The sequence below is a fragment of the Cervus elaphus genome, chromosome 28 (genome assembly GCF_910594005.1).
Source record: "Cervus elaphus chromosome 28, mCerEla1.1, whole genome shotgun sequence".
Classification (NCBI taxonomy): Eukaryota; Metazoa; Chordata; class Mammalia; order Artiodactyla; family Cervidae; genus Cervus; species Cervus elaphus.
In genome coordinates, this window is record NC_057842.1 from 15,135,994 (window position 1) to 15,163,291 (window position 27,298).

The following is a 27,298-nucleotide window of genomic DNA, read 5'->3' on the forward strand; positions in this document are numbered from 1 at the left end:
AACTGGTAGTTGCCAGAGGGGAGGGCATTGGGGGATGAGCAAAATACATGAAGGGGATTAAGAGGATACAAACTTCCAGTTGCGAAGTAAAGAAGTCATGGGATATAATGTACAGCACAGGGAATAGAGTCAATAACATTATAATAGTTTTTTTTATGGTGACAAAGTGTCCAAAGTTACCACAGTGGTCATTTTGTAATGATAAAATATCAGATCACTGTGTCATAACCTCAGACTAATATACTACTGTAAGCCAATTAATTATACTTCATTAAAGCATTAAATACATAACCAAGGAGCTAATTAAAACATCTCATGCACTAAATAAATTTCTATTTAAATTTCTCTTGGAAAGTATAAAAATCAAATGAAGATGATTCTTTCTTCCTGCTGCTTTTCTTTCCTTTCCTGCCAATAAATGATGTCACATCTCACACTGCTTCCCACTGCCTCGGAGCCACCCAGAAGCTTGTCAGTTCAGGGCCACGTTGAGCACCGAAAGCTAGGATGTGTGGGCAGAGTAGCATCCGCTGGGGGATACTGATCATGTGGGAAACCCTCTCCTGAGTACGTGACAGGTTCGCAGCCTCAGGCTTCTGCTGCCGCAGGCGGCAGGGAAGCCTTCTCAGCTTGAGTCTCAGTCCTCCCCTCTGGCCCAGAAGAGACACACAGGTCGTGGGTCCTGCCCCAGTTCTGTCTCCCTGCCTGCACCCCTGTGGGCACCCAGTTCCTCCCAGGGAGACTCCCATCCCTACAACACCTGGTGCATGGCCAGAGCCACCGTGTGAGGACACAGCACGGCCAGGCCTCCCAGAGACTCTGGTCCTGGGCAGACCCCCACTCCTCTCAGAGGACCTCAGAGCCCTCTGCAGTCCAGCCCTCCATTCCCATCTGCCCTGGCCTCTCCTCTCCCCTCCCTGCATCTCCCTCCCACTCCCCATCCACTCAACTTCTGAGCTGCTGCCTCGGAGCCTCTCCCAACCTAGCAGCCTCTCGCATCCAACACCTCCTCACGTCCAGCCGTGCAGCAAAGCCGGCCGGCTGTCCTGCGAGAGGCTGGCTGCCTGCCTCGCCCAGCACTGCCTGTAGAGCTCTCCGCAGCACTCACCTCCTAGTGGTAAAGCATGATTATTTATTAAGATTATTTTCTGCCTCCTCAAGCAGGCATAGAGTGGGCAAGGATTTTTGACTCTTGGGTCACTTCTGTATTTCCACCATGTGGAATACTACTTGGCATATAGGAAGCACTCAATAAACATTGAAAGAATGAATTTATTTTATTTAGTAGTATGCATCAGACACTGCCCTAAGCAGTGCACAAATATTAAGTCATTTAAACCCTGGTAACAACCCTATAAAGAAGGAGTTTTACCTCCATTATACAGAAAAGCAAAGTGAGACACAGTGAGGTTAGTTAACTTGTCCAAAGTCACACAGCTGACGTGTGACCGGGCTCCTCCATGCTTCTGACACATGCTCTCCAATGAATGAATGAATCAAACATGGTGGAATCTCCATTTTCTGTACTTTGTCCTAAACATCCGACTGTGACCACATGAGTGATCCTAGTGTGTGACAGTGACCTGATCAAGACACTGTTCTGGAAGGGAACGAGCCGCCCATTGATTGTCCAGGGGCTGGTATCCAGGAGAGAGAGGCAATAGGCTGTCTGCTGGGGTGGGTCATACAGAGATGTGAAGAGACCAGAACAGAACTTGCACATTCATAGCAGGGCAGGGGACACAGGACTGTGGAAATTAGTCTCAAACCATGGGGTTAACTGTAGACCCTCCTTCTTATCCTGCTTTCTTGTGCACCCTTCCCTGGGCCGGGGCTTCTCCCAGCAATCCCAGGCATTGTGATCACATAAAGCACACGTGAGACAGACTGACATGAGTTCACATAGGGCTTTATGCATCTTATGAAGGAGCTGGTTGGAGCAATGGCCTCCATGTTGGGGAAACCATCACAATGATTGAAAGGGGGTAATTAGAATTGGGAGGAGGCATATTTTTGCTAACAAACAGTTGCCAAATAAAGATCCTGCTGGGTTTCCTTTAATTAATGAGATGGCTTGGTTGTAATTATTCCATTAATCATTTAAATACCAAAAAAAAGTTCTATTAAGGATCTTAAAAGTGATTTCCTCTTAAATATGTTAAACCTTCTCTTTTATCCTCTCATTTCTGTTCTTAATTTGCTAAGTAAATCCTTTTTAAAAATGGTACCAAAATAAGTGTTACCCAAACTCTAGCAGAATTATCACAAATTTTGAATTAGTAGAGTATAAATGGAAGTGCTGAACAGTATTTATGCTCTTGAGGAAGATAAGATTCCACTGGATCTGCATTTAGTGTACAAACAAGCAAAGTAGTGGAAGAAGAGAAAATAGGAACTTTCATAGTATTTATAAGTAATTTCTACCCTATATATATATGTGTGTGTGTGTGTTAGTCTTTGAAAACCTTACCTGCAGTGACTCTTACAGTCTTTATTATGGGGAAGGGGGATGTAAATTCCCTGCTTTAGTACAATTCTATGCTCTGCCTCCACCGCACTCCAGTACTCTTGCCTGGAAAATCCCATGGACAGAGGAACCTGGTAGGCTGCAGTCCATGGGATCACTAAGAGTCGGACACGACTGAGTGACTTCACTTTCACTTTCCACTTTCATGCATTGCAGAAGGAAATGGCAACCCACTCCAGTGTTCTTGCCTGGAGAATCCCAGGGACGGGGGAGCCTGGAGGGCTGCCGTCTATGGGGTCGCACAGAGTCCGACACGACTGAAGCGACTTAGCAGTAGCAGCATGCTCTGCCTCTCAGGGGGCAGGGGAGCAGCAGATGAGCACCCCCTACATCCACACCTGCACATGGTACCCATGGGTCTTCAGCCATGACCAGAGGCTGCCCAGTGATTCTGCCTTGAGGGGACCAGATGGCCCTTCCTCATTGGAGGCCTCATGGATCTGTCTGGAAGATGAGCCAGGATGAAAAGGGGATGCAGACCAGAGAAGAGAACCGTTTCCATGGCAGCCAAGGAAAGGAAACTCCCAGGGCCTCCTCGATTCACCCAGCCCCCTCCAGCCTGGCCCCCACCCTCCACCCCTCACCGAGTAAATTTGCTCTCCTTACACTTGGCTGCTTGAATTCCTCTGTCTAGATTCTAGAGAGGATCCAATGACTGCTGTGTCGCATTCCCTGCATTCAGGCTTCCATGCTGCCTAGGAAGTGGCAAGGAGGGTGTTTCCTCCAGGCCATTCTTTGGGGGCAAAGCCTTACTTCTGAATAGATGGTTATTTTTGCTCAAGGGCCTGCTTTATGTCCAGACAAGTTCATGGGTCTGTATTTCCACAGCTTTGGTCACTAACTGTGTGCAGGATGCCTTATTAGTTCACACTGTGAATCGATCCTCTCACATGTGGTTCAATTACCACCAGAGTCTCCAAATCAAGTGTCCTGTTGCCAGAGAGGATGGAGTCTACAACCAAAGGAAAGAGCTGGAGATCAGAGCAGTGTTACAAGTTACCATGACCGATCAGACCCCTCAAACCCTGAGTGGCTTTCCATGTCGATCCGGGTGATAGTGATGCGTCAGGCAGATGGGGGCCATTGTTCATCAGAGGTTGTGTGGCAGGTATGCATGATGGGGAACCAGCAAGCAGGGGTATGTTAATCAGGCTACACTGATGATGAGAACAGAGATGTCTGGCAGAAATCATAATGAGGGCAAGTAAGAGCGATGCTTCTGTACAACAGGAGCCATCTCTGTCTGAGGTGCGTGCAGAAGAGGAGGTGTCTTCTCGCCATCGGGGAGACCAGAAGAAGAGACGAGGATCAGAACATGGCCTGGTGAGTGGCACAGCAGAGACATGGACTGCTATAGAAACAAGCAAGACCCTGAAGGATTCCTTGAAATCAGTTGTCAGGGTAACTCACCTTTAAATCAAGTCAATAAGTGTTTCCCTGTGCTATGTCATATGCTTAGAGATCATAAAAGTCAGTGTTCTGAAACACCTGGAAATCTTCCAAGTAGTTTTCTTGTTTTTATTCTCAACTCTAGTCTTTATTAAGCCCGGGGTAGAGAAGACATATGCATTATTACTCTTCTGTTTAATGATTCAAAGGAACAAAAGGCAGAGGACCTCATCAAATTAATTCAAGTTTATCAAGGAACAGGCTCTTCATCTTCCCAACTTAAGAACAACGTACTTGATTTACAGCATGATTGGTCTTGAATGATTCTGATGGATAACTAGAGATGTAAATAAACATTCCAGAATCATGACAGGCTTCTTAAAGGATACAGTGTGAAGGTTCACATGATTAATAAAGTTGAAGCTATAAAAATAAATGATCTTGCATAAGTTTGATTTTTTTTGAAGATCTGAATGTTCAAAAGAGCAGAAAACTTGAAATTTTTCTTCCACTTAAAGAGTGTTATTAATGGAATGTTGTTACAGTGCCACACATTTACAGACTTTGGAGATAACTAACATTTTGTGTTTATCAGAGGTTGAACAGAAAGCTGATACACACCTTCTATCAGTGGCGTGGTGTGGAAGGAAAGCAAAAAGGTGTCTGATTTCTGCTGGACCCCCTCCGCCATCACCCTGCCCATTCTCACAACCTGCCAGCTAGCTTAGCACCGTCTCCCTGGACAGCTCAACCGTGAGGGTCTCAGGGTTCTCCCTCCATCAGCACAGCCTCTGCCTCCTCATTCTTGAGTAAATAAGACCCTAGTTACTGCCGCTGGCCCTTCGGGAGACACTGTGGCTCCACTCTGAAGTTCCACGTCCTTCAAAAACCAAAACCTTTGGGGATTCTGCCTAAAATGTGTTCAAATAAAAGGAATACACTGTCCTTCACTTTCTTTCTATTTTCCCAGCCTGTCTTAAGAACCTTCCCTAGCCAATGGTGAAAAATCCCATTGTTCCAGTGAGATAGTAAGAAGAGGAGAGATCTCAACACATGACCCCCAATGAAAACAAAATTGTTATAAATCATAGGCGTGATATTGGTAATTACTGTTACTGTCCTCCAGTTTAGATTCGTCAGAACAAGCCCATTGACACCAGGCATCTTGTGGTGAGAAGCCACTCTGCAATCACAATTAGTGTCAATAATGCTGAATAGGCAGCTTAGGAACAAACCATGGGCCAACTCCCACCAGGCTTTAGCCCGCCAGGCTCCTCTGTCCATGAGGATTCTCCAGGCAAGAATACTGGAATGGGTTGCCATGCCCTCCTCTAGGGGATTTTCCCAACCCAATGATAGAACGGAGGTCTCCTGCATTGCAGGCAGATTCTTTACCTTCTGAGCCACCATAGTAGTGTGTATATGTCAACCCCACTCTCCCAACTTATCCCTCCCCCAGTTTTCACTGATGACCATGTTTTCTGTATCTGGTGACTATTTCTATTTTGTAGATAAGTTCATTTTTTAGAGTCTACATATAAGCAATATCATAACAGTTATCTTATTCTGACTTCATTCAGTATGACAATCTCTGGGTCCGCCCATGTTGCTGTGAAGGGCATTCACTTGTCCTTTTTATGGCTGAGTAGTATTCCATTGTGTATATTTACTATATCTTTTTATCCATTCCTCTGTCAGTGGACATTTACAGTGCTTCCATGTCCTGGATATTGTAAATATTTCTGCAGTGAATAGTGGGGTGCATGTATCCTTTCAAATTATGGTTTTCTCCAGATATGGGCCCAGGAATAGGATTACTGGGTCATACATAGCTCTATTTCTAGATTTTTAAGGAAACTCCATACTGTTTTCCATAGTAGCTATACCAATTTACACTCCCGTCAACAGTGTAGGAGGTTTAATTTTCTCCACACCCTCTCCAGCATTTATTGTTTGTAGACTTTTTCATGATGGCCATTCTGACCACTGTGAGGTGATACCTCATTTTAGTTTTGGTTTGCATTTCTCTCATAGTTTGTAATATTGAGCATCTTTTCAAATGTGCTTTTGAACCATCTGTATGTCTTCTTTGGAGAAATGTCTATTTTGATCTACTCATTCTTTGATTGGGTTGCTTTTTGTTTTGTTTTTTATATTGACATGCATGAGCTGTTTGTATATTTTGGATATCAATCCCTTGTCAGTTGCTTTGTTTTCAAGTATGTTTTTTTACCATTCTGAGGGCTGTCTTTTCATTTTGTTATGCTTTCCTTTTACCTGGGTCCCATTGGATTATTTTTGTTTTCATTTTTATTACTCTTGAAGGTAGATCAAAAAGATCTTGCTGCAAGTTATGTCAAAGAGTAGTCTACCTATTTTGGTCCTTAATCCACTTTGAGTTTATTTTTGTGTATGGTGTTAGGAAGTGTTCCAACTGAATAATTTTACATGTAGTTGTCCAGTTTTCCCAGTACCACTTGTTGAAGAGACTGTCTTTTCTCCATTGTGTATTTTTGCTTTGTCATAGCTTAGGTGACCATAGGGGTGTGGGTTTAACTCGGGACTTTCTATCACTCCATTGATCTGTATTTCTGGTTCTGTGTGTATTCCTGCATATTTCTGTTTTTGTGTGTATGTTTTGATTACTGTAGCTTTGGAGTACGGTCTGATGTCAGGGAACCTGATTCCTCCAGCTCCATTTTTCTCTCTCAAGATTGCTTTGGCTATTCGTGGTCTTTTTCATTTCCATACAATTTTTTTTAAGCTGTTTTAATCCTGTGAAAAATGTCATTGGTAATTTGATAGGGATTGAGTTGAATCTGTAGGTTGCTTTAGGTGGTATGGTCATTTTGACAACATTGATTCTTCCAATCCAAGAACATGGTATATCTCTCCATCTGTTTGTGTCATCTTTGATTTCTTTCACCAGCATCTTATAGTTTTATAGTATACTATAAGTATGGTATACTTACAGTTTTATAGTATAGGTATAGTACAGTTCTCCCTAGTGTTTTATTCTTTTTGAAGCAGTCATAAATTGGATTATTTCCTTAACTTATCCTTCTAATCTTTCTTAGTGTATAGGAATATAAGTGACTTCTGTTTATTAATTTTGTATACTGCAACTTTACCAAGTTCATTGATGAGCTTTATTAGTTTTCTGGTAGCATCTTTAGGATTTTCTATGTATAGTATCATGTCATCTGCAAAACGTGTCAGTTTTACTTCTTTTCCAGTTTAGATTCCTTTTATTTCTTTTTCTTTTATGATTGCCATTCCAAAACTGTGTTGAATAGTAGTGATGAGAGTGGATATCCTTGTCTTTTCTTTGATCTTAGAGAAAATGCTTTAAGTTTTTCACCATTGAGATTGATGTTTGCTGTGAGTTTGTCATACATGACCTCTATTATGTTGAGATAGGTTCTATGTCCACTTTCTGGAGAGTTTCTATCATATATAGTTGTGTTAATATTCATTTTAAATTTTAAAATTTTTGCGGGTAAGCTCCTATAGTTCTTGAGAGAAAGAAAAACCTATAGGATAATGGAAATTAACAAATTACCAAACTGAATCAAATGAAAACATGGTTTGATTTCACTCATTTGGGAAACTCTTGGCGTTCCCACTTTAATCTGATTCCGGACTTCTAACTTCAGTTTCAAGTTGAACTGATTCTTTTGTGATAATTTGGCAAAACCTTAGCAGAATGATAATTGGGTTCAGTTCAATGCGCTGCAAACTGTTTCCAGTTTTTCTAGCTTGGAACTCATGCCTCAGTGTTTTTGTTCTAACTCCGGCTATACACATATGGCTGCATGCAGACACACCTGTACATAAACCTTAAACAAACTAATGTGTGTAATTTTGCTAGAGTTTGGAGGGCTAAAAAGCCATGGATAAGGCTGCCTTTCATTTCCACTGCATGTACCACCAACGTGGGCATCCCAGTGGAGAGCACCGCTGTGCTGTGTCCGGCAGACCGACCCCACCCTCCTCCCGGGCCTAAGCCAAGCTTTGCCCTGATGTTACTGTGACTTTAAAAAAGTGAAAGGGGAACCCAGAGGGGTCCCTTGGTGGTTCTCTCACATCAGGCAGACATTACAGGAATTGACAGCAACCAGCCCATAGCTAAGTGTCTAAACTCACTACAGGGAGCATCCTCCTCAAGGTCTCCCCCCCAGAAACCAGGATGAATGTCCTCTGGTTCTGACTCCCCGACACAGGGGCACCCGCCTTCTGCTGTGTGGCCACAACACCCGGTGAAAACCTGCCCCTGGACCTTCTTAGGCAACAAAATGTGACTCTGACATTTGGGATGGGACGTTTTCAAACTACTCCCTCCCTCATGCCCCTCTGAGAACCCTCTGAATAAATGAACATCAGTATACAAATGTGATTAAATGAATCATTTTTCAGAGAGGGATTTGAATTTTAAAAGTGTGGGGAACTTGAAAGGATAAGTTATTTATAGAAAAATTTGAGGGATCCAACAACCAGCAAGCAAGAAACCTAAATTTTCCTGGTAGTTCTGAAATGAATTCATCTTCCAGAGTCTTCCTAAGGATTCAATACCAGCCAGTGAGGCGGCCCAGTTACTGGCTTCGAAACCATCTCAACCCCCAGGGCCTCATCCTCACCATACTCCCACTTCCACGCCCCTCGCCTGCTCACCCCACTCAGTGTCTCCTCAGTAAATGCTGTCACACCCACACCATCACCCTCAATATGTGTGATCCTGTCTTCAAGTCAAATCAATCCCTGTGGTAAAAACATTCATTTCCTCGCATCTCTTCCAATTCACTAACAGTTAATATACCATCCCCCTAAAAGTAAAGAGAATGTGAAATCAAGCTAGGTTGATGGTGGTTCATGAAGGCCTACGGGTAATGGTTTGTAAGCCTGGGTTTGGGGTCTTTTTCTGCCCTGCAAAGAGACAAAAATCCAAAAGATGGTTTCCTTTTGTATTTTTATTTCTACATTCCAATTTAAGCATTGTGCCATTATTCAATCTTAGTTTCGTTTCCTCAGTATGTATTTGTCTCGCTGATCCTGCCAATGATGCCAGTTATCTCACTGTATCTCACTGTTGGCACTGTCCGCTGAAACCAGAGTAGGTAAGACGCGAGCAGGGAAGCTGGAAGGAAACTCAAGGAATCATAGGAACTGCAGACACATTTATTCTCTCCTGACTGGCACTGCAGCAATAGCAGCAGATATGCTATATTCTCTCCTCTTGTGGTTGACTCCGCAGACACAGCCATAATGCAGCCTCACCACCATAAAGCAGCCGTAACGTAGCCCCAAGGGCTTTACCAGGTCGAACTTATATATTCTTACAGAACAAAAGTGGCCAAGCAAATACCTCATGACACATGTACTCAGTGCTATAGGTCATTTCAGCATAATCTCAACATAATCATTATAAAATGTGGGTTGAAAGCAAAAGGCCACTGAGCAAAGTAGCCTGACCACCACCATCTTGGCTAATTTGCTGTTTCCCTACAGTGTTATACTAATAGGGTTTTCCACATTACAAAGAATTATAACTGCAAACCCTCTGATTGCTGCCTTTCTTTGCAATTTATGGCTCCATTGACATCACAGATCCTTTCCCTGCAGGGACTGTATGAGGAGGCATGCTGGCCTGCTAGCCCTTTGTTACTTTAAGTATACATACAAAAAAAAAGAGCAAAGACAGCTGGAAAGTGATGATGTTGATATTCGGAATAAGGGCAGTACTTCCAATTTTCTATGTCTAATTAGCCACAGCTCTTCAAGAACTGGTGCAAATGTCACGGGGTTTACAATGTCAGTGTATCATCTTCACAAAAAGTGCTATTTGATGGCATGAAAACAGAAATAACTAATGGTCACAGCAGACAGCTTGTAGATTAGACAAAGGTCACTGTGTTTTAATGAACCATGCTGTTAATTAATGAGAAAACAACAAGAACATGAGCTGTTAGGCTTGTGAATTTGTACCAAAAAAAAAAAAAAATCAATCAATCTGCACCTAAAATCTCTTTGAGTAACTCACAAAGTAACTGCAAGAATAGAAACACAGAACCATAGTTATTAACACCAGCTTTACATCACAGGCTTCCTCCTAGTAGGTCATGTATTCTGATTATTATTCACTAATGTCTTTAGCAACCATTTGAGTAAATACAGGGCATTTTATTTAAATTAAAAACAAGCCAGAGAAAATGAGCTGATTTATCCTGAGGCACAGCAGCAGAGGCACCAGAAACTGTGTCTTGGTTGCCCTGAAAAGGTCAGGAGACCTTCATCCCAGATCGAAATCATTTCAAATGAGCATGACGAATGTTTGTATTTTTAACTCATTTGAAAATAAAATAAGGAGACCCATACAAAGGGTCATTTAGAGCCATGAAACCAAAACACAGTGAGGTCAGATCCATCATTGGACTTGACGAAGAGCATTTCCTCTTTGGAACCTGCCCCCCTGAGCCAGATGACAAGCAATGACTTTTTTTAACTGAATTTTTCTGAAGTAATTGTAGACCCACATGTAGTTGTAAGAAATAATATTAAGATATCCTATGTATACTTAACTCAGTTTCTCCAAATGATAACATTTTGTGAAACTATAGTGTCATATCACAACCAGGATAATATTGATACAATGCACAGATCTTACTCAGATTTCCCCAGCTTTGCATGGGGTGAGTATATGTGAATATGTATATGTGTTTGTGTGAGGGTATTTAGTTCTGTACAGTTTTAACTCTGCTAACAGTCAAGACACCAGACAGCTCCACCAACATGAAGGTTTCTCAGGTCGCCCTTCAGTAACCACACCCACGTGCCTTTCCCACCATACACCATCCTCCCTCCATCCCCAGCTTCCAGGAACCACTAATCTGCTCTGCATTTCTAAAATTTTTCAGTTGAAATATGTTATGTAGACAGAATAACATGGCATGTAACCTTTGGGATTGCCTTTTTCCACTAAGCCTCATCCCCCCAGAGATTCATCCAGTTGTTGTGTGTGTCAATTGTTGTTCGTTTTTACCATGGAGTAGTATTCCATTATATGGATGGACCACAGCTTCTTTGACCATTCCTATGGTCAGGACATCTGGGCTATTTTCAGATTTTGGTCATTATGAATGAATCTACTATGAACCTTCACGTACAGGTGTTTGTACAAACATAGGTTTTCACTTCTCTGGTACAACCCCCCAAGAGTACAATTACTGAGTCACGTAGTATGCAATTTTAACTTTATAAGAAATTGTCAAGCTGCTTTTCAGAGGGGCTATATCACATCCACACTAGCTATGCCTGAGAAACAAGGTTTCTGCTCATTCTCCCCAGTAGTTTGTGTTGGTACTATTTTTAATTTTACCCATTTTGATAGATGTGTAGTGTTATCTTATTGTTTTAGTTTGCATTTTGCAAATTTAATTTAATTTGCATTTGCTGATGATGTTGAATATTTTTTGATATGTTCATTTGCCATCCATTATTTTCTGTTCATGTCTTTTGTCCAGTTTCTAGCTGAATTATTTTTTACAGTTGAGTTTTAAGAATTTTTATATTTCCATTTAAACTGACTTACAATGTTGTGTTAGTTTCAGATGCACAGCAAAGTAAATCATATATATATGGACTTTCTTGTTGACTCAGCTGGTAAAGAATCCACCTGCAATGTGAGAGACCTGGGTTCAGTCCCTGGATTGGGAAGATCCCCTGGAGAAGGAAACAGCTACCCACTCCAGTATTCTGGCATGGAGAATTCCATGGACTGTATAGTCCATAGGGTCGCAAAGAGTTGGACATGACTGAGCAACTTTCACTTCACTTCATATGTGTATATATATATATGTGTATATATACATACATATATATGTTTCTGTTTTGTAAATAAGTTCATTGCTACTGCCAAGTCAGTTCAGTCATGTCTGACTCTGTGCGACTCATATGTGTGTATATATATATATATCCATTCATTTTCCAGTTCTTTCACAGATAGTTTATTATAAAATATAATGTAGAATTCCCTGTACTATACAGCAGGTCCTTATTAGTCATCTTTTTAAATTTATTTACTTTTAATTGTAGGATAATTGCTTTATAATGATGTGTTGGTTTCTGCTATACATCAACATGAATCAACTATGTATGTTTAATCACTCAGTCATGTCCAACTCTTTGTGACCCCATGGGCTATAGCCCGCCAGGCTCCTCTGTCCATGGAATTCTCCAGGCAAGAATACTGAAGTGCGTTGCCATTTCCTTCTCCAGGGAATCTTCCCAGTCCAGGGATCTCACCCAGGTCTCCTGCGTTGCAAGCAGACTCTATCACCTGAGGCACCCGGAAGCCTATTGAATCAGCCATAGGTATACATATATTCCCTCCATCTTGAACCTGCCTCCTGCTTCCCACCCCAGCCCACTGCTCTAGGGTGTCACAGAGCACCAGGTTGAGCTCCCTCTGTTATACAGCAACTTCTCATTAGCTATCTATTTTACTTATGGTAATGTGTATATTTCAGCGCTACTCTCTCAATTTATCCCACCCTCTCCTTCCCCTCCTGTGTCTGTAAGTTTGATCTCTATGTGTGATTCTGTATTCCTGCCCTGCAAATAGGTTCATCAGTACCATTTTTCTGGATTCCATATATATGTATTAGCATACAATATTTATTTTTCTCTTTCTGACTTAATTCACTCTGTATAACAGGCTCTAGTTTCATCCACCTCACTAGAACTGACTCAAATTCATTCCTTTTTTATGGCTGAATAATATCCCACTGTATATATGTACCACAGCTTCTTTATCCTTCTTCTGTTGATGGACATCTAGGTCAGTTGTCTATTTTATATATAGTACAAGTGTGTATATGTTAATCACACTCTCCTAATTTATCATTTCACCCCACATTTCCCCTTTGGTAACTGTAAGTTTGATTTTGAGGTTTGCAAGTCTATTTCTGTTTTGTAAATAAGTTCATTGCTACTGCCAAGTCACTTCAGTCATGTCTGACTCTGTGTGACCCCATAAATGGCAGCCCACCAGGCTCCCCCGTCCCTGGGATTCTCCAGGCAAGAATACTGGAGTGGGTTGCCATTTCCTTCATTAGTATCATTTTTATTAAATTCCACATTTAAGTGATATCATGTAATATTTATCTTTTGCTGTCTGACTTACTTCACTTAGTATGATAATCTATAGGCCCATCCATGTTACTACAAATGACATTAATCCATTCTATTTATGGCTAAGTAATATGGGCATGAGTTTGAGTAAATTCTGGGAGCTGGTGATGGACAGGGAGCCCTGGTGTGCTGCAATTCATGGGGTCACAGAGTCGGACACAACTGAGGGACTGAACTGAATATTCCCTCCTGTGTATATATACATATACACCACATTTTCTTTATACTATCCTCTGTTAATGGACATTTAAGTTGCTTCCATGTCTTGGCTATTGTAAATAGTGCTGCTATGAACACTGGAGTGTATATATCTTTTTGAATTATGGCTTTCTCTAGATATATGCCCAGGAGTAGAATTCTTGCATCATATGGAAGCTCTATTTTTTTTTTAAGGAAACTCCATACACTTCTCCATAATGGTTATAAAAATTTATGTTCTCATCAACAATGTAGAAGGGTTCCCTTTTCTCCACACTCTCTTCAGCATTTATTGTTTGTAGATTTTTGGATGATGGACATTCTAACTACTGTGAAGTGATACCTCATTATAGTTTTAATTTGCATTTCTCTAATAATTAGTGAAGTTGAGCATGTTTTCTTGTGCTTTTAAAACATCTTTTTATGTCTTCTTTGGAGAAATGTCTAGATCTTCCACCCAGTTTTTGATTGAGTTTTTTTTTTTTTTTTTAATTTTGAGCTCTGTGAGCTCTTTGCATTGTTTGGAAATTAATCTCTTGTCAGTTACTCGTTTGCAAATATTTTCTCTTGTTCTATGGATTGTTTTAATTTTATTTATGGTTTCCCTAGCTGTGCAAAAGACTTTAACTTGGTCCCATTTGTTTATTTTTGTTTTTATTTTCATTACTCTAGGAGGTGGATCAAAAAAGATCTTGCTACAATTTATGTCAAGGAATGTTCTGCCTATGTTTTCCTCTAAGAGTTACACTTACATCGTTAACCCATTTTTAGTTTATTTTTATGAGGTGTTAGGGAATGTTCTAATTTCATTCTTTTACTTGTAGCTGTCCCAGCATCCTTTATTGAAAAGACTGTCTTTCTCCATTGTATATTCTTGCCTCCTTTGTCATAGATTAGGTGACCATAGGTTGGTTTATTTGTGGGTTTATCTCTGGACTTTCTATCTTATTCTACTGATCTATATTTCTGTTTTCATGTGTATTTCTATAGTTTCTGTGTCTGTGTATGTGTTTTGATTACTGTAGCATTGTAGTATGGTCTGAAGTCAGGGAACCTGATTCCTCCAGCTTCATTTTTGTTTCCTAAGATTGCTTTGGCTATTTGTGGTCTTCTGTGTTTCCAGACAAATTAAAAAAAAAAAAAATTTGTTCTTGTTCTGTGAAAAACACCATTGGTAATTTGATAGGAATTGAATTGAATCTGTAAATTGCTTTGGGTGGTATAATCATTTTGACAATATTGATTCTTCCAATCCAAGAACATGGTATATCTCTCCATCTGTTCCTGTCATTTTTTATTTCTTTCATCAGTATTCTATGGTTTTCTGAGTACAGGTCTTTTGCTTCTTTAGGTAGGTTTATTGCTATGTGTTTTATTCTTTTTGATGCAATGGTAAATTGAATTATTTCCTTAATTTCCCTTTCTCCTCTTTCATTATTAGTATATAGGAATATCAGTGACTTCTGTGTATTAATTTTGTATCCTGCAACTTTACCAAATTCACTGATAAGCTTTATTAGTTTTCTGGTAGCATCTTTAGGGTTTTCTATGTGTAGTATCATGTCATCTGAAAACAGATGACTTCTTCTTTTCCAATTTGAATTCCTTTTATTTCTTTCCTTTCTGACTGTGGATAGGACTTCCAAAACTATGTTGAATAGTAGTGACAAGGGTGGGCATCCTTGTCTTGTTCCTGATCTTAGAGAAAGTGCTTTCAGTTTTTCACCATTGAGAATGATGTTTGCTGAGAGTTTGTCATATATGACCTCTATTGATGGACAGGGAGGCCTGGCGTGCTGCGATTCATGGGGTCGTAAAAAGAGTCGGACATGACTGAGCGACTGAACTGACTGACTGACTGATGTTGAAGTAGGTTCCCTCAATGCCCACTTTCTGGATAGCTTTTATTTATAAACGTGTTGGATTTTGTCAAAAGCTTTTTCTTCATCTACTGAGATGATCATGATTTTTATTCTTCAGTTTGTTAATATGGTGTATCACACTGATTAGCATAGATTGAAGAATCTTCACATGCCAGGAATAAATCCCAGTTGGTCATGGTGCATGATGCTTTTAATGTATTGTTGGATTCAGTTTACTAGTATTTTGTTGATGATTTTTACATTTATGTTCATCAGTGATATTGGCCTGCAATGTGTGTGTGTGTGTATGTGTGTGTGTGTGATGTCTTTACTTCAGTTTGGTGTCTAGATGATTGTGGTCTCATAGAATGAACTTGGGAGAGTTCCTTCCTCTACAATTTTTGGAAGAGTTTCAGAAGGATAGGTGTTAACTCTTGAGAGTTTTTATATTTTCTTGATACTGGTCCTTTGTCAAATATGTCTTTTGCAAATATTCTCTGTGTATGTGTGTCTATAGCTTGTCTTTTCATCCTATACTTTTGAAAAAGTCTGATTTATCAATTTTTCCTTATGCTTTTGGTATTAAGTCTATGAACTCTTTTCTTAAATCCTAAATATTTTCTCTTATTTTTTTTTACTTATGTTTTAACACTTAGTCTCATAATCCATTTTAGATCAATTTTTTTATAAGGTTGAGATATAGAGGTTCATTTCATTGCATTTGGAGGTCAAATTGCCCCAGCATTGATTACTGAAAGGACTATTTCTTCCTCTGTTGAACTACTTTTGTATCTTTGTCAAATAATCAATTGAGCATATTTGTCTGAATACATTTCTAGGTTCTCTTTTGTGTTCCATCATTCTCCATGTCTCTGTCCCTCTGCCAAGACCACACAGTCTTGATTACTAGAGCTACATAGAGGCTTTTCATATCAGATAAAGTAATTCCTCCCACTTTTTCCTCTTTCTTGGGAGTTTTTTTTAAGCTATTTTGGGGTCTGTACCTTTCCATATAAACTTTAGAATAAGTTTCTTTACATCTACAAGAAAAGTTGCTGAGATTTTGATAAGAATTTCATTAAAACTACAAATCAGTTTGGGAGGAGTTGATATCTTTATCATGTTGCACCTTCTAATTAAAAAACATGGTATTTCCATTTATTTAGGTTTTCTCTGATTTCTTTTATCAACATTTTGTAATTTTCAGTATGCATATCCTGTACAGGTTTTGTTAAATGCATAGCTAAACATTCTATTTCCTTTGGAATGGTCATGAATAATACTGTGCTTTAATTATGGCTTCCACATCCTTTTTTTTAGTATGCAGAAATGTGTTTGTTTTTTGTATGTTGATCTTATAACTTACAACCTTACTGAATTCACTGATTAGTTCTAAGAGGTTTTTGGTAAATTCCTTGTGATTTTCTCCTTAGACAATCATGCATCTGCAAATATAGTCTCTTTATGTCTGCCTTTCTAATTTGCATGCCTTTTATTTCTCTTACTTGCCTTATTGCAGTGACTATAGTATGCAATTATGTTGAATAAGGGTGATGAAACTAGCATCTTTCCTTGTTCTTGATTTTCAGAGAAAAGCTTTCACTCTTTCATCATTAAGTATGACATTAACTCTAATGGTTTTGTAGATGACATTTATCAAATTGAGAGCACAAACTTCTAGTTCTGACTTGCTGAGAATTTTTATCATGAATGAGAAAATTGGATATCCACACTTAGAAGAATGAAATTGGACCTTTATCCCCCATAATGTACAAAAACTAACTCAAAATGGATGAATGACTTAAAAGGAAGGCCTGAAAGTGATTCCATGATGGCTGGAAGAAATATCAATAACCTCAGCTATGCAGATGACACCACCCTTATGGCAGAAAGTGATGAGGAACTAAAGAGCCTTTTGATAAAAGTGAAAGAGGAGAGTGAAAAAGCTGGCTTAAAACTCAACATTCAAAAAACTAAGATCATGGCATCCAGTTCCATCACTTCATGATGCATAGATGGGGAAAGAATGGAAGCAGTGACAGACTTTATTTTCTTGGGCTCCAAAATCACTGCAGATGGTGACTGCAGCCATGAAATTGAAAGACATTTGCTCCTTGGAAGAAAAGCTATCACCAACCTAGACAGCATATTAAAAAGTAGAGACATTACTTCGCCAACAAAGGTCCGTCTAGTCAAAGCTATGGTTTTTCCAGTGGTCATGTATGGATGTAAGAGTTGAACTATAAAGAAAACTGAGCACCAAAGAATTGATGCTTTTGAACTGTGGTGTTGGAGAAGACTCTTGAGAGTCCCTTGGACTGCAAGGAGATCAAACCAGTTGATCCTAAAGGAAATCAGTCCTGAATATTCATTGGAAGGACTGATGCTGAAGCTGAAACTCCAATACTTTGGCTACCTGATGCGAAGATCTGACTCATTGGAAAATACCCTGATGCTGGGAAAGGTTGATGGCAGGAGGAGAAGGGGACAACAGAGGACGAAATGGTTGGATGGCATCACTGACTCTATGGACATGAGTTTAAACAAGGTCCGGGAGTTGGTGATGGACAGGGAAGCCTGGCGTGCTGCAGCCCGTGGGGCCACAGAGTCAAACATAGCTGAGTGACTGAACTGAACTGAAAGCATAACACTATTAGAACAAAACATAGGGAAGGAGCTTCTTGACGCTAGTTTGGGAAATGAGTTTTTTTTTTGTTTTGTTTGTTGTTTTTTTTTAAATTAAGATATAGTTAATATACAATATCATATAAACTTTAGGTGTCCAACACAATGATTCACAAGTTTTAAAGGTTGTATTCCATTTATAGTTTTTATACAATATCAGCTTATTTCCTGTGTTGTATCTATACTATATATCCATGTAGCTTATTTATTTTATACCTAGTAGTTTGTGCCTCTTACTTCCACTCACTTGTCCCTCCTGTCTCCCCTCTCCCCACTGGTAACCATTAGTTAGTTCTCTGTATTTGTGAGTCAGCTTCTTTATTGTCATAATCACTGATTAGTTTTATTTCTTAGATTCCACATGTAAGTGATATCATACAGTATTATCTTTTGGTTTTCTTGATATAACTCCAAAATTACAAATAACAAAGACAAAAATAAGCAGGCGGGATATCATCTAACTAAAAATCATTTGTGCATAAAGGGAAACCACAGAGTGAAGACACAGCCTCTGAGATGGGAGAAGACATTTCACACCAAATATCTGATAAGAAGTTAATATCCAAATATATAAGGACCTTTCTTAACTCAATAACAAAAATTAGTTAAATAACCTGATTTAAAAATGAGCAAATGACCTGTATAGGCATTTCTCAAAAGAAAACATACAAATGACCAACAGGTATATGAAAAGGTGTTTGACATCACTAATCATCAGAAATGCAAATCAAAACCACAATGAGATATCACCTCACATATGTTAGAAAGGTTATTACCAAAAAGACATAACAAGTGTGAATGAGGATGAAGAGAAAAGGGGACCCTTCTACCCTACTGGTTGGAATGTAAATTGTGGAAAACAGTATGGAGGTTTCTCAGAAAATTAAAGCTAGAACTACCATATCACCCAGCAGAAATAAAGTCACAATCTCAAAGAGATATTCACAACCACATGTTTGTTGCAGCACTATTCACAATAGCCAAGGTATGGAAGCAACCTCAGTGTCCATCAATGGGCAAATAAATAAAGAAGATGTGACATAGATAGATAGATAGATAGATAGATAGATAGATAGATAGATAGGCAGAAACATATGAGAATATTAGTCAGTCTTAAAAAAAAGATATTTGCAGTAACGTGAAGTTGGAGGACATGATAAATGAAATAAGTCTAACATAGAAACACAAGTAGTTCATGATCTCACCTATATGTGGAATCTAAAAAGTTGAACTCAGGAAACAGAGAGTAGAGTAACTACCAGTAACTAGAGGATGGGGGAAAAGAGATACACTAGACCAAGGGCACCAAGTGTCAGCCATGCAGGATGAATTAGTCCTAGAGACCTAATGCACAGCCTGATAACTGTAGGTAACAGCAGTTTTAGTGTGTACTGGAAATTCGCTAAGAGATTAAATTTTAAGTGTTCTTACCATCACACACACACACAGAAAACATGTTACCTATGTGAGGTGATGGATATATTAGTTTTATTGTGGTCATCAGCTCACAATGTATACATACATCAGGACCTCATGTATATGTACATTGTGTATATGCACAGCTCAAATATACACAATTTCTACTTGTCAATTATACCTCAACAAAGCTGGGAAATGAAAAAGGGGCAAAAAAAGGTGATCTTCTGCCAATTTCATTCCCTTCCAGTTCAGTCAGATTTATAATACTTTCCCTCTCTTTCACCACAAAACTTTGTTCCTTTTAATTGAAATAAGACAGAAATTTCAGGAAACAAAAGACAAAATCTGGTCAAAATGGTTTTCCTGCTTTTGCTCCCAATCAAATGAGCTCAAGTCTTGGAAGGGAACATTCTCATGGCCCACAGTTCTGGGCTGTGAAGAGAGGTGTTCCACAGTCACCTTACTAATGCTCACTTGGTGACCAGAGAGTTTGAGCTTACTGTTCGCAAAGTCTAAAACCAAGCCCTCATAAAGAATATGAAGGAATGCTCTGGCAGGAGAGAGTTCTGACCCCAGTCTTACTCCTCCAAGGCAGAAACTGTGACCTTGTAGTAAAATCCAATTACAACTTCCTCTTGTTTTATTTGGAAATGAAGGATTTTTCCCAATGTTGTTTAAAAAAAAAATCAATAAGCAATATTCCTGAACAAGTGGCCCTGAGTAAATCTATAATGTACTGCCTCAGGATACAACATAGAAATGATTCAATGAGGACCTACGTTACAATACTAATAGAATGTTACTTTATTCCAATAGTCTTTGTTCTCAAGAATATTGGCCATAACATCTACCAGTAGCAGCTATTCCCATGAAAGAGGAGAAACTTTATGCAGTAGTGCCTCATTGCTCAGGCCATATTTGAGTTTTCTTAGCTATCCCTGACAATAGGACCCTCCACCAGGAGAGCACCAGACTCCCTGGCTCAAGTAGGAGGAGGAGACAGGGATAAAAGTAGGCCTGCCACTAAACGCAGACTCGACATGGGCCCAGCTACATGGCCCTGTGGGTGTCAACAGGCTCTGTGTGAGGCTAGAGGAAGTTTAAAGGAAGCCTTGCCTCCCCAGGTTCACTCCCAGCTCTTCCTAACATGGCACTTCAGACACCTTAAGGATGAATAAACTCAACCACCTAGATATATAGTGTAAAAAGTGTTAGTTGCTCATCATGTCTAACTCTGTGACCCATTGACTGTACCCCACCAGTCTTCTCTGTCCATGGAATTCTCCAGGCAGGAATACTGAAGTGGGTAGCCATTCCCTTCTCCAGGGGATCTTCTCGACCCAGGGATCGAGCCCAGGTCTCCTATATTGCAGGCAGGTTCTTTACAGTCTGAGACACCAAGGAAGCCCACCTAGATATATACTGAAAACTAAAACAAAGCAAACCAAAACAAAACCCTCATATCATGAACGAGTGTATGCTGACCATGCTCTGGTTATCTGCATGAAATCATCTGTGGAGATTTAGCCTTGGGCAGGACTTCCCTGGTGGCTCAGAAGGTAAAGTGTCTGCCTACAATGCAGGAGACCCGGGTTCAATCCCTGGGTCGGGACGATCTCCTGGAGAAAGAAATGGCGACCCATTCCAGTATTCTTGCCTGGAAAATCCCATGGACAGAGGAGCCTGGTAGGCTACAGTCCATGGGGTCACAAAGAGTCGGACACAACTGAGCGGCTTCACTTTCACTTTTCACTTTCAGTGTTAAGTCACTGTAAGTAGCAGCCATAATACTGGAGATTTATCTCCCATCATGAGAAATATTTGCAGGTTACTTAGTGAAAAATAACAGAAGGAGAGAATGCTGTATCTCTACTAGGCATTTTAAAAGTGTGGCATATCATCACGTACTCTAACTGAAGAAACAGACATTTCCTTGAAACTTGCAACAAAAATGCCATTTTTCTAAATTTGATAATGGCTTTTATCCTGGGACATGGGGCGGGAGGATGGAGAGTAGATTAGGACCTTCACTTTATACTCTCAACACCTCTGTGGTGTTGAGAGGTTTTAGTAAAAACCATGTATCACTTTTATAATTAAGCAGTTATAGCAAAGATCAATTAATAACTGTGTATGTGTGTTAGTCGCTCAGTCATGTATGAGTCTTGGCAGCCCCATGGACTGTCGCCTGCCAGTCTCCTCTGTCCATGAAGTTCTCTCCAGGCAAGAATACTGGATTATCATTTCCTCCTCCATAGCATCTTCCCAACCCAGGTCTCCAGCTTTGCCGGTAGATTCTTTACCCCCTGAGCCACCAGGGAAGCCTCAATTAATAAATACTGTTCTATTAATACATTTTAAGTGCTGAGTCAATGCTTCTTTAAAAACAAAAGAGGGAAATATTATTTTTAAAGGGAAACAACTGTTGATAAACTCTGCGCCTGATTCAGTCAAGGAATGACAAGGTGACTATGACAAGTTTGCTCCAGAGACACTTTCTTAACAAATTCCAGTGGTTTCCCTTCTGTGACCAACTATTTAATGAGCCTCTTTAGTTGGCCTTTCCCAGGGTTCACTCACAACCCTTCCTAGAAAATCTCAAAGCCTTCCTGCTGGAACAAGTATTATTTTCTAGGCAGCTCTAACCAAAGGGCAGCCTAGTAATTAACAAGTTTCATCTCCAGAGGCTTCAGGGTCTCATTTCTGGCAAAGGATGTGTGTGCTACACACGATAACACTGTCAAAACTTGCTGTCTTATAAGGAGATTTTTGACATCATAACAAAAGAACTCAGTATACTCCTAAATATTTATCTCTCTTTGTCTCAGAACAACTCCTCAGAGCTCAGGGATTAGGTCACTCCTTGAAGCAAAATGAGGATCTGCTTTCTGTAAAACTGTAAACTGTATTTTTGGAGTTCACTCTTTCATTTCAAATATTTCACGTTACCAGGTAACTAAGGGCAATTACACTATGTAGTCAGCCCTCCTTATCTCCAGGTTTCACATCCATAGGTTCAACCAACCGTAGACCAAAAATACTTAAAAAAAAAAAAATTTCCAAGAAGCAAAATTTGAACTGTGTGCCAGCAACTATTAACAAAACTTTTTTATTATATTAGGTGTTATAAGTAATCTAGGGATGACTCAAAGTATATGCAAGGATGTGCATGGATCACATGCATGCAAGCCCTACTCCATTTTCCATATAAGACTTGAGCATCCACATATATTGGTGTCCAGGGGGTCCTGGAACCAGTTTCCTGGGAATATCAAGGGACTGCATATACCAGGCAAGGGGAACCTGTAATTCAGGCTGCACTTTTAGAATTAAAACTGACTCCTAAATTTGCAAGATATTAGAGACTTGAAGAGAAATAGTGTTCCACACTAGGAAACAATGTGGGGTTCTGATGTTCTCTGGGTTTACCTTGATTTGGAGCAAAGGAAATGTTAGCTTCCGACTTTAACCAGATGTTTTAGATGAAGTGCCCGACTGCATAATATCCATGGAGATTCCTGCTCTAGTTTGCTCGGTAATGCCCCTCCCTGACATGCCCTGTTTGATGTTTCAGGAATTCGTGATGATCGTCGTCTTTGGTTTGGAGTTCATCATTCGAATCTGGTCTGCAGGCTGCTGCTGCCGGTACCGCGGATGGCAGGGAAGACTGAGATTCGCCCGAAAGCCGTTCTGTGTCATAGGTGAATATCAGAGTCCTGGACGCCCCGGTTTAGGACACTACATCCTTTTCTTCTCCTGTCTCTGGTATTACCACATTCGGTTCATGTTAAAAGCTAATATTCATGGCTTCTTCACCACAGGCCAGGCTCTCTCATGACTTGAGAGTGCTAATTCATTTAATCCACTTCACAGCTCAGTGAGGTAGGTATTGTCGTTATCCGAGTTTTGCAGATGGAGAGGCTGGGACACAGAGAGGTGGAGTTGCGAAAGTCACACAGCTAGTAAGTGGGTGGTGCTGGGACTGAGCCAGAGGGCCTGGCTCCAGAACACCCATGTCAAGTTGAGTTGTGCTGAAACACACGGTTCTCAAGCATTGCCCTGAACTAGGGGAAGCATTGATTTCCGTGAGTATAAAGACCTATTTTTGCTCTACAGTGTCAGCAATGCCGCTTTTATGCTCTTGGTCCGCTGAAAGGTGTAAATGTACTGTGTCCTGGTAAAGCTTACTTATGAGCAGGCCTTAAGAATAATTACATGTATGGTTTATTATACTCACTGTAACCATGAGACCTGATAAAGTGTTTCCCCTCTGAAATTTGGGTCCCCACCCTACAGTCCCTGAATAAATACCACATCTCTGCAGCTCCCTGTCGCTTCAAAGAGATTCCAGTCACCTGGGTGCCAGCCGGAAACTATAAAACATTCCAGAGTTAAGATCTGGCATCTCGGAGTGATATATTTTAAAGTGTATCATAAAATTGAAAATTCTAGTCAACTCTATCTCAAATTTTAATTATTTTTTCAGGTAAGTTGCCTACATCATGGCCTTTTATCCCTAAATATTTCAGTATGGATTTTCCAAAAGAAGACTATTAGTTTGCATAATCTGCTGTACTTAAATTGGACTTTAGTACAGCCCCTTGTCTAATCTGCTGGCTGTATCCTAGTTTTGCCAGTTGACCCAATAATGTCCTTGTAGCATTTTCCCCTGCAGTCTAGGGTCACACATGGCGTTTAGTCATCAGGTCTCTGTGGTCTCCTTTTATCTAGAACAGTTCCTCAGCCTTTCTGTCTTTTACAACACTGACATTTTTGAAGAATTTGACCTATTTTTTAAAAAATGGAATGCTTTTATTCCTTTGGGGGAAGAATAGTAAAACCCTGTGTACAATAGCTTCTTGTAATTGTGGATGTTGTAGTTGCTGTTATTCAATAGTTACATTTGGTTTCCTTGCTCTTTTCTCCTTCCTACTTCTTTGGCATTGGAGAAGGAAATGGCAACCCACTCCAGTGTTCTTGCCTGGAGAATCCCAGGGATGGGGGAGCCTGGTGGGCTGCAGTCTGTGGGGTCACACAGAGTCGGACGCGACTGAAGCGACTTAGCAGCGGCAGCAGCAAATCCAAATGCTGAAAGTTCCTGGTGAGCTTCCTTATTTCCACTGCTTCCAACCTGAGAAACTGGGATTTTAGTTACAAGCTAGTTTAGGCAAAGCTCCTCATCAACAGAGGACTTTCCATTCTGGTTCAGAAATTGTTGAGCATCTTTAGGTTCCTTCTTCACCCAGTTCTGAAGGAGGAAGTGGAGAAACCCTTTGCACGGGGACTGTCAGAGGAATTCTTTGTTCCATCTTTCATGCCAGTGCTGTGTCCACGTCCTGGACACACGTCCTAAGCATGGGGAAGTGGGGGTGTTCCCCACACACCTGCATATTTCAAGAGTCTCCATTCATTCAACTGGACTTTGTGGAAACGTGACTGCTTGCAAAGCGCTACAGTTACAGAAGTGACTCTAGTGCAATTCTAAGTTACAGCAACCTTAAAACACCTTGCTTGGGCTTTGCTAACGCAGTCTGTTTGTCTGGCTGCCCCTCTTCTGCCAGATGAAGTGAAGAGGAAATTGGGCACCAGCTCCCAGCCCCCAAGGGGCCCACCTGACCGCCAGGGCACATCCATGCAGGCACTTGGTTTTTCTCTGGAGGTCTCCTCTCTTTATTAATCCCTGCTCAAAGCTACACCACAAAACACTGTAGCTCGATGTGAAATTATGACACAAGAGCTTCCAGTACTATAAGGGACCCAAACAAAACAATTCACAAGGCAAACAGTTTAGCAGGGCTCATTCAGCTTCTATAGGATAAAGTTGGTTCACAGATGACTGCAGGAATGTCCCGTTTCAGGCTTTAAAACCAATTAAAAATTGCCAAAGGATGTTCAAACTACCGCACAATTGCACTCATCTCACAAGCTAGCAAAGTAATGCTCAAAGTTCTCCAAGCCAGGCTTCAACAGTCTGTGAACTGTGAACTTCCAGATGTTCAAGCTGGACTTAGAAAAGGCGGAGGAACCACATCTGTTGGATCATCAAAAACACAAGAAATTTCCAGAAAAACATCTACTTCTGCTCTATTGACTACGCCAAAACCTTTGACTGTGTGGATCACAACAAATTGTGGAAAATTCTTCAAGAGTTGGTAATACCTGTACATCTTACCTGTCTCCTGAGAAACCTGTATGCAGGTCAAGAAGCAACAGTTAGAACTGGACATGGAACAACAGACTAGTTCCAAATAGGGAAAGAAGTACATCAAGGTTGTATATCATCACCCTGCTTATTTAACTTATATGCAGAGTGTATCATGCAGAATGCTGGCCTGGATGAAGCACATGCTAGAATCAAGATTGCCAAGAGAAATATCAATAACCTCACATATGCAGATGTCACCACCCTTATGGCAGAAAGGGAAGAGGAACTAAAGAGCCTCTTGATGAAAGTGAAAGAGGAGAGTGAAAAAGTTGGCTTAAAACTCAACATTCAGAAAATTAAGATCATGGCATCCAGTCCCATCACTTCATGGCAAATAGATGGGGAAACAATGGAAATAGTGAGAGACTTTATTTTGGGGGGCTCCAAAATCACTGCAGATGGTGACTGCAGCCATGAAACTCAAAGAGGAAAAGCTCCTTGGAGGAAAAGTTATGACCAAGCTAGATAGCATATTAAAAAACAGAGACATTACTTTGCCAACCAAGGCCCATCTAGTCAAAGCTATTTCCAGTAGTCATGTATGGATGTGAGAGTTGGACTATAAAGAAAGCTGAGCACCAAAGAATTGATGCTTTTGAAATGTGGTGTTGGAGAAGACTCTTGAGAGTCCCTTTGACTCAAGGAGATCAAACCAGTCAATCCTAAAGGAAATCAGTCTTGAATATTCCCTGGAAGGACTGATGCTGAAGCTGAAACTCCAGTACTTTGGCCACCTGATGCGAAGAGCTCACTCCTTGGAAAAGACCCTGATGCTGGAAAAGATTGGAGGCAGGAAGAGAAGAGGATGACAAAGGATGAGATGGCTGGATGGCATCACTGATGCGATGGACATTGAGTTTGAGCAAGCTCCCAGGAGTTGGTGATGGACAGGAAAGCCTGGCCTGCTGCAGTCCATGGGGTCACAAAGAGTCAGACATAACTGAGTGACTGAACTGACTGAAAAATTGGTTTCATTCCAATTTCAGAGACGATGTCAGTGTATTTCTGTCCTCTAAGCTAAAGAGCAGGTTCATTCCCACATGTTTGCTGCCTTTTGGTAGCTGTTCTCAGCTGCAGATACATCAGCCCCTCTTGGTCTTTTAATCTTCCTCTTCCTCTCTTGAATCCTTCTGGGACTTGGTGTGGCATGTGGTTCTGAAGATGGTGTTGTGTCGTTTGTAACTCAGCCACCTTTAAGCCTGTCAGCTGTGACCTTACAGATTTAGCGTGACATGGTATAGATGTGGTTGGAGCTTAGTTACCTCTTCAGGCCTTTTCTTCATTTGTCATTTTACCTCTACCAAATCAGCTTCTTTGGAAGAAAACCTCACAGATAAATATATAACGAATACCCACTAGAACAAAAGCAAGATTCGTACTTACACTTAAGGTAACTATGCACTTTTCAGTCTTTTATTCAATATATGTGTAATGATTTGATTCGTGGTCCAGCTGAACCTATGCAAGAGTGAAACGTGTTCAAATGTGGCTCTTTCGGACGAGGTCAGTAAGATGTAACCTACACAGAGGAACCAAAAGTCACCTGCCTGAAGGCAGCAGGGTGTCCCCTAGAAGGGCTCCCAGAGCCCTTTCTAGGCCATGCTTAATAGGGCCATAAAAAATGATTGATGTCAGGGGTAAAATGAGCAATCGCAATGTAAAGTAAACCCTGGATTTATTTCCCTGCTTGACCTAATTTACTGCGGCAAAGTGGACAGAGGTGCCATCTCTCCGCTACCCACTAGAGCCACACACCCACAGCACGTCATGCTGAATCTGTTAGGTCACAGCTGACAGGCCTAAATGCAGCTGAGTCACAGGTCACAC

General features: G+C 40.6%; 1 protein-coding gene across 6 annotated transcripts in view; it reads left to right on the forward strand.

Moving 5' to 3' along the window:
* Positions 1–27,298, forward strand: part of KCNQ5 (potassium voltage-gated channel subfamily Q member 5) — a 588,020-nt gene that overhangs the window by 410,569 nt on the left and 150,153 nt on the right. For 3 of the 6 annotated variants that reach the window (XM_043889974.1, XM_043889973.1, XM_043889975.1), the window contains exon 3: positions 22,841–22,967. In XM_043889974.1, the coding sequence (XP_043745909.1) occupies positions 22,841–22,967 (127 nt within the window). Of the gene's footprint in view, positions 1–3,757; positions 3,851–15,620; positions 15,626–22,840; positions 22,968–27,298 lie in introns of those variants that run through there. The other 3 variants (XM_043889971.1, XM_043889972.1, XM_043889977.1) reach the window with 2 other exon arrangements.